Source organism: Alexandromys fortis, unplaced genomic scaffold, assembly GCF_014885135.2.
Source record: "Alexandromys fortis isolate MF-2015 unplaced genomic scaffold, M_Fortis_MF-2015_v1.1 scaffold_22, whole genome shotgun sequence".
Lineage (NCBI taxonomy): Eukaryota > Metazoa > Chordata > Mammalia > Rodentia > Cricetidae > Alexandromys > Alexandromys fortis.
The window spans coordinates 6,714,158-6,728,003 of NW_026067900.1; the positions used below are offsets into that span (position 1 = coordinate 6,714,158).

Genomic DNA, 13,846 nt, shown 5'->3' on the forward strand with positions numbered 1-13,846 from the left:
GGCCAGCCTGAGCCACATAGGGAGACCCCATCTCAAAATAAAATTAAAGAAATAGACCTGAGTGGTGAATTTCTGCCCCTTGTATTGACTTCGGTAACTGGCCTTAGTTCTTTCTGTCCTGCTTCCTCTCTTCCTCCCTTCCTGAGAAAGCCTACGGTACCCTTTGTGGCTGCTCTCCTCACTCCGCCTAAGCTTGCCCAGTGTCGTGAGACCAAGCGCTGTGTGTGTCGCAGTACTTAACTCCAGCAGGGTTGTGACAGCCTGGGACCTGTTTCCAAGCAGCATTCTTTGCTCCCCCAAGGGGAAGTCTGCAGAACTCAGGTTTAGAACTTGCACTGTTTTGTCCAGTTTAAGCTTCTGCTTTTGCCTCTTGTTTTGAATGTTAGTCTTCCATGCTTGATTTATTAGTCTGTACCCTTCCTTCCGTTAATGAGGTATCTTTCTGTTTTCATCTTTAGCTGATAATCTCAGCCTGGTAACTCTCAGGTAGGGGTGTGTGTGTGTGTGTGTGTGTTTGCCCACGCACATGCATATGTATGTGGAGCCAAAGGCTGTCTTCCTTGATTGCTTGAACCTGGAACTCACTGGATGGGTAGACTGGCTGCCCAGCGAGCTCAGGAATCCTGTCTCTGCCTTCCCGGTGCTGGGATTACAGGAATGTGCTACTAGGCTCGGTCGGTAAAATGTTTACCATGCGAGCATGATGACCTGAGTGGGGACCCCAGCACCCACATAGAAGCCAGGAGTGGACCAATTCAAGTGGATCCCTGGAGCTGAATTAGTAAGCTCTAGGTTCTGTGAGAGACCCTGCCTCAAAAAATAACATGGAGAGGTAACTTAGGAAGACAGACACCCAGTGTCAACCTCTGGCCACATGAGGACACATTTATGCACAACACCTGCACACTTGAATACATGTGTACACACACACACACACACACACACACACACACACGAGAACACAGAAATGAGCTCTCCACTCATTCGAACAGCCCTCTTCCTTCCGCGAGTGTTCTGTGAGAATGGCTGTACTATGTTGGGCTCTGAGGCAGGCCAGTCTCGTCTTCCCTTTCCTGGGTCTGCCCATCCCTGGCATGGCTTTCTCCCATCAGCAGTCGTTCCCAAAGACCCGACCTCTTTGTGAGTACAGAAAGATTTGCCAACGCTGCGCTCTGAATTCAGAGCGTTCCTCTAGTAACAACACAGAATGTGTGCAGGGTGGAACCTGGGGTTCAGCTGATTGACAGATTCAGTAGATGGTTTGGAAAGAAAGACAGAAGAAAATAGATTTAGATTTGAATCGTTAATCTGAACCAAAACCTTTGGAATTTGGATGCTGAATGCTGGAAATTATTTGGGTTGTGAAATCCAGGTGTTCTTTGTTTTGTCTGGTGCTGGAAAGATGGCTCAGTGGTTGAGAGAGCACTGGCTGCTCTTCCTAAAGGACCCAGGTTCAATTCCCAGAACCTACATGGCAGCTTACAACTACCTGTAATTCCAGTTTCAGGGGATTTAACACATTCACACGTACATGCAAGCACGCAAAACATGAATAAACATGAAATAAAAATAAATTATTAGAAAAATTTGTCTGATAGCTCTCAGTTCTCTGTGTGTTCTATTTTGAAATTGACTATAGCAGGCATTACTTTTTAAAGATTTATCTGGTGCAGAGGGCACCAGATCTCATTACAGACGGTTGTGAGCCACCATGTGGTTGCTGGGAATTGAACTCTTAACCTCTGAGCCATCTCTCCAGCCCCAGACATTACTTTTCTGATGTAGAAACATGTATTTGTGCAAATTTAGAGGCCCTGTGCTTTGTCATAGAGTCACAGTCCAGACCGAGAGTGGTAGCCTTTAAATACTGCACGTGGGGGCTGAGGCAGGAGAATTGTGAGTTCAAGGCCAGCCTGAGCTTCTTAATGTAGCCGCCTCCAGCGGGGACAGAGGAGAACATACGAATCTAGTCATAAGTTCCCAGTTCTCGGTTCAGCTCTGTGTGGCCCTGAGCCGCCTTCCTACCACCTGATCTTATAAGGGGAACGATGTATGCTTATGTCTTCAAGAGGGTTTTTAGGCGGGGGAAATCTTTCTGCATCTTTTGGTTGGTTGAATATTTTTCTGTTTGTGATTTTATTTGTTTTCTCCTTTCTTGAGACATGGCCAATGTAGTTCTGGCTGTCCTGGAACTCCCTGTGTGGACCAGGCTGGCCTCGAACTCACAGAGATGTTTTGTTTTTTGAGACTGTGTTTTCTGTCCTACTATGTGGATCCTGGGGATTGAAGTCAGGTGGTCAGGTTTTGCAGTGGGCACTTTTACCCACTAGGCCTTCTTGCCTGCCCAAGACATCTTCTTAAATATATTTTAATAATATATTTGATATTAATTATTAAATAAATAAAATATTAAATAAAGTACCAGTATCAATTTCTAAAGTAAATATGTAAAATCTTTAAAATTACTTTGGAGAATTTCATAAATGTGTTTATTTTTCAAGCTTTATATATATATATATTTAAATTCACTGTGGAGTTATTTTTAAGAGTTTTTTTTGTGTGTGTATACCCTTAAGACAACTATGAATTACTCAAGTGTGTTGTGAATGACAATGTGTTTTATTTGCTTAAGGAAAAAATATTTTAAATAAATATTCATGCACATTTAAAAATGTGGAATGGGTTCCATTTTAATGTTGTGATAGTTAACAGGCACCAGTAGAGGGCGCTCCAGCACGCCTTTCAGTAGAGGACGCTGCATTGCGCCTGTCCACTAGAGGGCGCTCCAGCGCACCTGTCTTGAATTATGTATGAGCTTGAAAATGGAGGTTTCTTGAAAGAAACCCACTTAGAAATATTCAGAGGTTCTACTGAAGGGTGCTTGTCCTAATTCTCCCTAACTCTGAGGGAGAAAACACTACTCTTGAATGTAATTGCTACAGCAAAACACATCTGTATAAAATAAATTTGGGGGACCTATCATGGAGTGGAGGCTGAGTTAGGAGGGGGTAGAATTCCAAGCCAGCCTGGACTATGTGGGAGATGTAAGCCTAGCCTGGGGTACATAGAGAATTTGAAAACAGCCTGGGTAAGACCCTATCCTTTAAACATGAATAACTAAGGCTGGTGAGATGGCTCAGCCGATGAAGTTGCTTCCCATCAAGCCTCATGAAACTGATTTCCAGAACTCCCAGAAGGGAAAGAGAAAAACGGACTCAACGTTATCCTCTTACCTCTGCCTGTGTATGACGGCATGCACACACGAACGTGCGAAAGAAAGAAATAAAATATAATTTATAATCAAATATAAAAAAATGTCAGGGAAAATTTGGCCATTTGAAGAGGGGTGTTTATGGCGGTTTGAAATTGGGTTAAACACATTAACTTTAAGAACAAATGGTCCCTGTGGCCGTGTCTCAGCTGATTGTGACAGGGAGAGTCCGGATGGGGAAGGGGGAAGGGTCATTGTCTTAGAACTGTCGTGTTTGGAAGGTGCTCACGCCAAAGCAGGGCTGGGCTGAACGAGGGCCGCTCGTTTCCTTTCTAGATCCCAGAAGAAAATACCACGTGAGGCTGCTGGCGTACAACAACATGGAAGATGGCTACCAGGCTGACCAGACAGTCAGCACTCCCGGATGCGTGTGTGAGTGACGCCGTGTCTCAGACACACCCCTGACCCCCACCCTTGTTGGAAATTCAGTTTCCGCTACTACTTGGGGACTGGGTGAGAGTGGGGGGGTAATTTCTTCACATCCTCCAGCTGCTGGGCACATCTTGAATAAGTGGGCACTCTGCAAAAGTGGGGTGTTTAAATTCTAAGTGCCTGTTTTAATTTTGCAAGCTGAAAACTGCTGGGAGTTAACTGGGAAAAGGGGGTTGGTTACCTGCAAACTGAATTCCTTTTGTCTGCTTTTGTCTGGAGGCAGTTGTTTCTGGTTGCTTCTGCGTGTTCTTCTAGCTCTGGCTTTCTCTGCCTTTGGCCAGTACCTCACTTTTCCATCTAGGTTTTTGTTGTTATTGGGGATTTTGTTTGCAGGGGCTTTTTTTTTTTTGAGACAGGGTCTCACTGTATAGCTCTAAGTGTCTTGGAACTTGCTATATAGACCAGGCTGGCTTGAACTCAGAGATCTGTCTCTGTCTCCTAAGATTAAAGACATCTGCTACCACACTGGAGTTTGTTTTTCCTTTCCTTTCTTTTTTTTTTTGGGGGGGGGGGAAGCATTGTTTGTTTGTTTGTTTTCTAAGATAGGATCTCACAGTGTAGCTCTGGCTCCCCCCCTCCCCCCCACTATGTAGACCAGCCTGGCCTCGATCTCAGATCTGCAGTCCTCTGAAAGCTGGAGTTAAAGACATGCACACTAAAACTGTCTGGAGCTATTGTTTTTTCATCAGTTAAGCAATTGACTACGTGTCTAACTCACAGAAGAGTCTGTTAGCTTGAGCGAGTCAGGGACAGACCACCAGGAGACTGGTGGAGAAAGGCCCCAGATCCGCTGGCAGTGGGGTCTTCTCATCTCTCCTTATACCGCTCTACAGCGCCAGCCCTTGCAGTAAATTCGTGTTGCCCTCTCCCAATAGCTGTTCGCGACCGCATGGTCCCTCCGCCGCCGCCACCCCACCGTCTCTGTGCGAAGGCTAACACCTCTTCTTCCATCTTCCTGCACTGGAGGAGGCCTGCCTTCACCACGGCCCAAGTCATTAACTACACCGTCCGCTGTAACCCTGTTGGCCTGCAGAACGCCTCTCTGGTTCTCTACCTGCAAACGTATGTAGCTTGTCTTCCCGGCTGTCTCCTTGGCGCGCCTGGCTGCTCACGCTTCTTACTGACTCGGGCTCAGCTTGGGCTTCATCCAGGAGCGCTGGCTTCAGAGCCGATGATCTCAAACGTCTGGAAGTTTCGGTTCTCGTCGTTCATTCGGTTATGGAAACTATTCTTCCTTGACGTGAATTGATACATTGACTCTCGGAAACTGGCACTAACGACCCCCTTAACTCTTTAACAGATCAGAGACCCACATGCTGGTTCAGGGACTGGAACCAAACACCAAGTATGAATTTGCTGTCCGGCTGCATGTGGATCAGAGCTCCAGTCCCTGGAGTCCCGTGGTCTACCATTCCACACTCCCAGAAGGTAGGAGCCGCAACCTCCCAGTGGGGTTCATCTCTTAAACTTTATTGATTCAGGTGTTCATTCTTTTATTCGTTATGGGAATGGGTGTTTTGGCTGCATTATGTCTACGTAGCACATGCTTAGTGTCTGCAGAAGCTAGAAGAGGGCGAAGATGGAGTTACAGATGGCTGTGAGCTCCCATAGATGTGGTGGGACTTGAACTCTGGTCCTCTAGAATAGCGGCTGGTGCTCTAACCACTGAGCCATCTCCCCAATTCCACTATGGACTTTACATAGGTTTAGTTAGTTTGTTTGTTTTTGTTTGTTTGTTTGTTTTTCAAGACAAGGTTTCTCTGTGTAACAATCCTGGCTGTCCTGAAATTTGCTGTGTAGGCCAGGCTGGCCTCGAACTCAGAAATCTGCCTGCCTCTGACTATATTTTTTTAAGTTGGTTTTTATTGTTGTTTGTTTGTTTTGAGACAGGGTCTTACTGTCTAGCTCTGGCTATCACAGAACTCAGTTGGTAGACCAGACTGACCACAAACTCACAGAGATCCACCTGCCTCTGCCTCCTGAGTGCTAGGATTTGTGTGCCATCACACCTCTCTTTATTTAAGGAAAAAAAATATTTTTAAGGACTTTTTTTCAATGTTATTTTTAGGTAGGACTTCTCTGTGTAGTCTTGGCTATCCTGGGACTCACTCTGAGGCATAGGCTGGCCTCAAAGTTCCAGAGGTCTATCTGCCTCTGCTTCCCCTGGGGTTAATGTGCTGGGCTTAAAGACGAGCACCACCACTTGTGGGGTGGTCAGAAGGCTTAGCTATTGATGGCTACTCTCCTGTTCAAGGGCAAGCCGCGATCAGAAGAAGACAAATGGAAGTATCTATGCCACTTTGAGAGAGCCCTGCCCCCCCCCCGACACCTCCCAGCTGACATGTGCTTCTTCATCTCCTTAACTTTTGAATTTTTTTCTCTATTATATTTAAGACTTTTTTTTTTCCTCCTAGGAAAAAAAAGTTACAGGCCAATGAGCTTTAATTTCGGTCCCTTTTAAATCTTTTTTTCCCAGTCAATCATGATGTTCAGACCTTAGTTCTCAGCTCACTGAAAACAGCTTATTAATGCTCTTAGGAGCTGAGCTCAGACCCCATTTTTCTGTGAGTGGCAGCCAGGTGCTGCGCCCAGTGCCGAGTGAATACCTGGCTGTGGGGCAGCTATGGTGTCTGTGGCTCAGGTTGTAGTGTTTCGTGCCCCTAACGCTGCTGCGGGTTTGATGATACCCCGTGAGGACACAGCACCAAAGCCCCTCTCTTCCCTGGGAGCTGGCGTTCCACAATGCAGTCAGCTGATGCTCCAGGACTTCCCTGATGTTCACACAGAAGTCTTTATTTGGGTCTGTTCTGTAAACACACCGATTCCCTGTGACTTGGGAAATAGCTAAACCTTTAGTCTCAGGAGCATTTGCTTCAAGCCTTATTTATCAGGCTGTTGTTCTAAACGTTTTAGTAGGAGCTACAGCTTAGCGTTGGTACCAGTGGGAACTTCCTCTGGTGAGCAGATGAAGCAATAACCTGTATAACTGTAATGCCCCCTTTCCTCCCTGTGCTAGGAAGCGTTCCTATGACCTCATGCTCGGCGAGTCCCTACTGCCATAAGCCATTCCAATTAGGAGTTTAACAACCGTGTTTCGAAAGTCCTGGAAATCCTGCCCCTTAGACCTAGGGTATTTCTATCTAGATTCTTACCCCCCCCCCCTTTTTATATCTATATAAGATTTATTTATTTATTATGTCTACAGTGTTCTGCCTGCACACCAGAAGAGGGCACCAGATCTCATTATACATGACTGTGAGCCACCTTGTGGTTGCTGGGAATTGAACTCAGGACCTCTGGAAGAGCAGCTGGTGCTCTTGACTGCTGAGCCATCTCTCCAGCCCTACCCTCTTCTTTATGGTTTTTAAAAAGTGTTTCAACCTAAAAGTAAAATTTAGATTGGGGACATAGCTCAGTAGGGTAGAGTGCTGGGTGACTGCCTAGCGGGCATGAAGCCCCTCAGTTTTACCCAGTACCACATACACCAGATATGGTGATAGCTGCCTGTTCCTGGCTCTTGGACCGGGGGCGGGGGTTGAAAGCAGAAGGGTCAGGTGTTACAGGCCAGGCCAGCCTCATCTATTTCCTGTTACTACAACAAACCTCAAAAGCTATGATGTTTAAATTTTTTGTCCTTTTGGTTTTGTTTTGTTTTGTTTTGTTTTGTTTTAAGACAGGGTTTCTCCGTAGCTTTGGAGCCTGTTCCAGAACTCCCTCTCAGGCTGGCCTCAAACTCACAGAGATCCACCCGTCTCTGCCTCCCCAGTGCTGGGATTAAAGGTGCAGGCTCGCCTGTGGTTCTCTGTTTGTCCACCAGCATTGGAGTGACTGTCTGTCATTCCCGTGTCCCCACAGCACCCACGGGCCCCCCAGTGGGGGTGAAGGTGACACTTATAGAAGATGGCACCGCCCTTGTCTCCTGGAAACCCCCAGACGGCCCAGAGACAGTTGTGACACGCTACACCATCCTGTACGCTTCCAGGAAGGCCTGGATTGCGGGCGAGTGGCAGGTCCTGCACCGAGAAGGTGAGTGTGACCGGATTACCAAGGACGATGACTGCAAGTTATCAGTGTCACAGGGAGACCAAGGGAGGTGACGCGGAGCCCGTGTTGGATTTACACTCTTCTCTAGAAAGAAACAAATTTACTAAAGGTTTTGGTTTTGTCCAAAGAACATTGGCAAGCCATCTGTCAATTAAGTTAATCAGTCGATCAATTTGTGTATAAGAGCAGGCATGCGTGTGTGTCTCAGTGCACGCATGGTCGTCAGAGGACGGCTTTCAGGCTTGGTTCTTGCCTTCCTTCCACCTCGTTTAGGCAGGGTCTTGTTAGCTTCAGGACAGCTGACTCAAGAGCTTCCGGTTGTTTCTCTTTCCATCTCCCACCTCCTCATAGGAGTGCTGGGATTACAGACTCGCCGCAACATCCAGCCTTTGGCATAGGCTCCAGGAATCAAGCTCGGCTTGGCAGGGTTGTTCAGCAAGCCCTTTGCCTTCTGAGCCATTTTGCTGGCCTTTTTTTTTTTTTTTTTTTTTATTTTATTTATTTATTTTTTTTTTACAGAGAAAACCTGATTAGGACTTAAGAACGCTGCTTAAGATTTTTTAAACATTAGTCTGTTTTTAGCTAAGGAATGATAAATTGCCAAATTCTTAATATTCTCGCTGCATGCTTTTAACATTGCGTTCTGTTGGGGCTGGAGAGATGGCTCAGAGGTTAAGAGCATTGCCTGCTCTTCCAAAGGTCCTGAGTTCAAGTCCCAGCAACCACATGGTGGCTCACAACCATCTGGAATGAGGTCTGATGCCCTCTTCTGGCCTGCAGGCATACACACAGACAGAATATTGTATACATAATAAATAAATAAACATTTTAAAAAAACCTGCGTTCTGTTTAAAATCTTCAGTCTTCCATTTGGACATGGTCCATATGGCAGAGTTTAGTAGGGAATCGAAGTGTTACTCTGGCATACCCTCAACTCACACATGCAGAGGAAAGCAATTAAAAGTTTAAGAAGGAAGTGGTGATCTGTAATCCTGGTACCTTTTTTTGTTTTTGTTTTTGTTTTTGTTTTTGTTTTTCAAGACAGGGTTTCTCTGTGGCTTTGGAGCCTGTCCTGGAACTAGCTCTTGTAGACCAGGCTGGTCTCAAACTCACAGAGATCCACCTGCCTCTGCCTCCCAAGTGCTGGGATTAAAGGCCTGCGCCACCACCGCCCGGCTTTTTTTTTTCCCCTGGTACTTTTGAGATGAAAAAAATTCTAATCTTAGGCCAGCCGAAGCCCAAGCCTATCTCATGGAAGAAAAAAAAAAAAAAAAAAAAAAAAAAAATTTTTCAAGACAGTCCTGCTGTTCTGGAACTCGCTCTGTAAACCAGACTGGCTTCGAATTCACAGAGATCAGCTGGGCAATGGTGGCACATGCCTTGAATCCCAGCACGGGAACACGGGTCCCCAGCCAGGGCAGCTAGTGCCCTTAACTGCAGAGCCTTCTCTCCAGCCCTGTATGCTGAAGTCTCAGTGATTTCAGGTCCATATTTTCTGTTCTCACAGGCCCCACTAGGTAGTAACTGGCTTCTGAAGAGACTTGAAGGCACTAAAGATGGGACAGTTAGGTGTCATTATCAGTGTCTCTTGAGACTTCACAGACCCCTCTAGAGCTTCTAGCAATTGTTACATTGTCTTATTGATTCCATGAATCTCGATTCTGATAGGGGTCTAGGAACAGTGGTGGGGGTGGGGGATGAGGGGGTGGGGGGGTGAGGGGGGTGGCGTCTGGAAGGAAAGGTAAACCTTTGGAAACAAAGTGCCTACAGACACCAAGAGGACAGTGTTGAGTCCTCTGGAGCTGGGCTGACAACAGCTACCAGACATGCGTGCTGGAAGCTGAACTTGGGTCCTCTAGAAGAGCAACATTTTTAACCTTTGAGCCCTCGCTCCACCCCCACTGCACCATCGCTCCTCCCCCTACACCGCCATTGCTCCGCCCCCCCACAGCAGTTCAGTTTCAGTCTGCCGTTTCCAAGATGATTTATTGACACAACACTTGACCAAATGACAGACCTGATTTAATGAGGTGACATAAATATTAATAAGGAGCCGCTTGAGCACGTAGCTTTGAATTCTTCGTTCTCACCTTTCTAAAAGGAGACAATAATTTCCTCTGCCTGTTTTCAGATTGACCCATTCGGGAGTTTGAGAAAGAGCTCAGAAATGAATATCCTACCTCATTTCTGGCTCCATGGAGACGCGGGCAGTAATTGCAGGCTTTTGCATCTCTGCAAACCTTTCTAACTACATAATTGTGTGCAGGAAACACGATCCGCTCGCCGCTTGGTGAGATTTCCAGGAACGCTCTTGTGAAAAGCTTTTGTCGTTCATTACATGTGGAGGGCTTTCTTTAGCGTTAGTGCTGTGCCTCAGAAAGAACAAGTAAATAATAAAGAAAAGCAATTGAGGCCTGGTTTTGAAAGAGAAAATACAAAGGAGTCAACCTACAATTACTTAAAAAGCAAGGGACACAGCTTGGAATAAAGAAAGCCTTAAAATGGAAAACTGTCTTTTGTGCCTGAACACAGCAGTCTTAGAAAAGACCATAGGAAACAATGGGGAAATAAGGATTCTGTCATATCTGATTTTTTTTTTTCCCATTTTTTGAAACAGGGTTTCTCTATGTAGCCCTGGCTGTCCTGGAAGTCACTCTGTAGGCAAGACTGGCCCTGAAATTGCAGATCTGCCCATCTCTGTCCTTCCCCACCCCCTCACCCCAGTGCTGAGATTGGCGTGCATCACTACTGCCTGACTGACAATCTTTAATACGTGTAAATTTATACATAATGTATTTTCGTATACCAAATAGACCAAGAATTTAATTTTTTTCCCGAATCAAAATAATTGTGGTAATGGGCTGGCAAGATGAAGATGCTTGCCTTTAAGACTTGATCTCCTGAGTTTGATGCCTGGAACCCGCATGGTGGACCTCTGACCGCCACACACAAGCCTCATGTGCTCATGAGGAAACAGAATTTTACAACTTTTTTTTTTTTTTGTAACTGAAATCGTTTTTGAGGGGTGGAAAGAATACAGTGTTTACATATACTGCTGATTCACTTACAAAATTTAAATTACTTGGGCTGGGGTTGTCGCTCAGCTGTTAGGATGCTTGCCTAGCTTGCATGAAGTCCTGGGTTTAATCCCCAGCACTGGCTAAAATTGGTCATGGTATTGCATGCCTTGGGATGTGGAGGCAAGGGTGATCAGGTGCTCAGCTTCATCCTTGCCTACATAGGGAGTTTGAGGCTAACCTGAGGGTACATGAGAGTTTTCACTATAAAACAACAAAAAAATCTTCTTTCTGAGACAGGATTTCTCTGTGTGTATCCATGGCTGTCCTAGAACTAGCTCTGTAGACCAGGCTGGTCAAGAACTCACAGAAATTCATCTGCCTCTGCCTACTAGGTGCTGGGGTTAAAGGCGTGTGACACCACTCCCGGACAAACTTTTTTTTTTAATTAAATGAAGAATTTGCTTTTGATAGTGTCAGGTTTTTGCCAAGCATTTTAAAAAATTAAATGTATTTAATGATAGAACGGGAGCATGATTTTCATTTCTTCTTGGGAAGAAATTGGAATGGTCCTCCAGCAAGTTTTAACTTGTCATGGTCCGTCTTTGTTTTGTAATGCCTCTGCCTGCATCCAAGGTACACAGTACAGTGTCTTCCTGCTTCTAAATAGGGCTTCGTGTGTTTATTTAGCAGTTGGGTTATTCAAGTAACTCACACTCTTCAGGCCAAGTTGAAACCAGAGACCATAAAAACAAGCCCTATTGGGCTCCTGGCACTGCCACTAGTGGCTGGGCTCCTCACTGTGTGTGACCTGCAGAGTGGCCCCACATCAGGGCTTCAGCTATAGGATTGCCCACTCTTCCCTTGCTTATGAGGTACACCCTCGTAAGTGTTCCAGAAAAGCCAGCCCTGGCTTTGCAGTTGACTGAAGTGAGCCCTTGTAAGCCTTCTGAGGCTGTTGTAGGTCCCTCTGCATCAGGGGAGGAAAGAGGAGAACGCTCCCTCCCCACTCCAGGAAAGCCAGGTGTCCCTTTGTACTGGGCAGTGTTGGGACAGCTCTATGGTTGGCTTTCTTAAAGAGAAATACTTTAAATGCCGAAATAAATAACAAGGTTCAAACAGGAACCCTTAGTGGCCCTCACAGGGGAAAAGTTTAGCATCTTCTGTGAGTTCCCAGGACGAAGACCTTTGGAGAGAAGCAGCTCTCAGGCAGATCAGCATGGCTCAGTGGGTAAAACTCCTGTCAGCAATTCAAAGCCCCGAGTTCAGTCCCTGGGACCCGCCTGGAGGGAGAACTGACTGCTTCATGCTGCCCACTGAGCTCCACATACATGCCATCGCGCACACAGCCACACAGGCAACAGAAATGTGGCAAAATGTTTTAAGAAGGGTTAACCTGTGAGGGGTCGTCAGCCTCTGTGGTTCCCAAGGAAACCTGTGGTTTGTTTTAGAAACATGGTAATTGGCTGCTGAAAGAGTCATTCAACTTTTGGAGAACATTTGTGTTCTTTCGCACTTAAATATTTATTTTTTATTAGTTAATTTTTTTAACTTTAATTTTTATGTGTGTGGGTGTTTTGCCTGCACATATATCTGTATATCATTTTTGCATGCCTGGTGCCTATCTGCGGAAGCCAAAGAGCTCACTGGAGCCCCTGGAACTGGACTTACAGAGAGTTGCGAGCTGCCGTGTGGGTGCTGGGAATTGAGCCCAAATCTTCCGGCAGAGCAGCCAGTGCTCTTAGCCACTGAGCTATCTCTCCAGCCACATTTTAAAAAATGTTTGTTTGTTTGTTTTGTTTGTTTTGAGACAGGGTTTCTCTGTGTATCCCTGACTGTCCTGGAACTGGCATTATATAGACCAGGCTGGCCCCGAACTCACATAGATCTGCCTGCCTCTGCCTCCAGGGTTCTGGAATTAAAGGCCTGCCCACTATGCCCAGATAAAATTATTTTTATTTATGTGCATGTATGTGTGCCTTTGTGGGATATGCGCTTGTGAGACTCTGATCCCCTGGAACTGGTGTTGTAAGCAGTCGTGAGCCAGTTCCCGTGGGTGCTGGCAATTTAAGTGTTCTGCTTGAGCAAAACCTAGTCTTAACTACTGAACCACCGTTTCTCCAGCCCCTGCTCCTGTTTAAGAAGGAAGAATAGGATCATCTAAAGCAGCTGTTTCCCTGAGTAGTTTAAACAGTTATAATTAGGAGAGAAAGATTGGTCTTACACTGGAACGTTTTTCCTTACACTGGGTTTCTCGAGTCTCATTATAACTGTTGATCCAGGCTCATTACATGTGCTTTTCTTTCTTGATGTGTTGAAATGGCCATAATTAAATGTTCTACATGTCCTGTGTATATAAGGAGTAAAACATTATATAGGCATACACAGTATAAACAAACTGTATAAAATAAACTTACTTACACTTTAAGTTCTCATTAAAGTGAAACAAAACTATGTGTGGTGTTTAAAGAATTCCTTCTAAGGGATTAGAGAGATGGCTCAGTGGCTATGAAAATAAACTGCTCTTCAGACGACCCAAGTTCAGTGTCCTGAACCTGCATCAGGGCTGCTGGGGGGGGGGGGGGCGGCGAGTGTTCTGATGCCCCTTGTGGCATCTGTGGGCACTGCGCTCACATGTGCTTACTCCACCCCTATACACTTATACAATCATTAAAACTAAAACAAATCTTTAAAAAGCCAACCAAACAAAACCCTTCACCTGAAATACCGTTTAGAGGTCTTTATGGGATGTCTGTATGTGCACAGCACAGTGCTAAGTGGAGACATTAAGAAAATGCACAAGGTGAAGATGGTGTGGATGTACCTCCATAATGGAGTGGTTGTTTAGCATGCACAGGAACCCGGCTTCAATCCGAGCCCCCTACCAAACCAAACAAATTGCTTATGAAAAAGCAAACAGACAGAAAATCTGTGTGCACACATTTGTACACACATGCAAATAATTAAAATGTCAACAAATGGAATTATCAGTGTATCTGGATTTAAATGTGTTTTCCAAATGACCCATAATAGAAAGTCACTCTTTTTTTTTTTTTTTTTTTTTTTTTTTTTTTTTTTTTTT

General features: G+C 45.4%; 1 protein-coding gene across 1 annotated transcript in view; it reads left to right on the forward strand.

Moving 5' to 3' along the window:
* Prtg (protogenin) overlaps nucleotides 1–13,846 on the forward strand; it is a 115,220-nt gene that overhangs the window by 85,018 nt on the left and 16,356 nt on the right. The window contains exons 12-15 of the mRNA XM_050124416.1: nucleotides 3,548–3,643; nucleotides 4,579–4,765; nucleotides 5,004–5,131; nucleotides 7,559–7,796. Coding sequence (XP_049980373.1) covers nucleotides 3,548–3,643; nucleotides 4,579–4,765; nucleotides 5,004–5,131; nucleotides 7,559–7,796 — 649 coding nt within the window. The remainder of the gene's footprint in view (nucleotides 1–3,547; nucleotides 3,644–4,578; nucleotides 4,766–5,003; nucleotides 5,132–7,558; nucleotides 7,797–13,846) is intronic.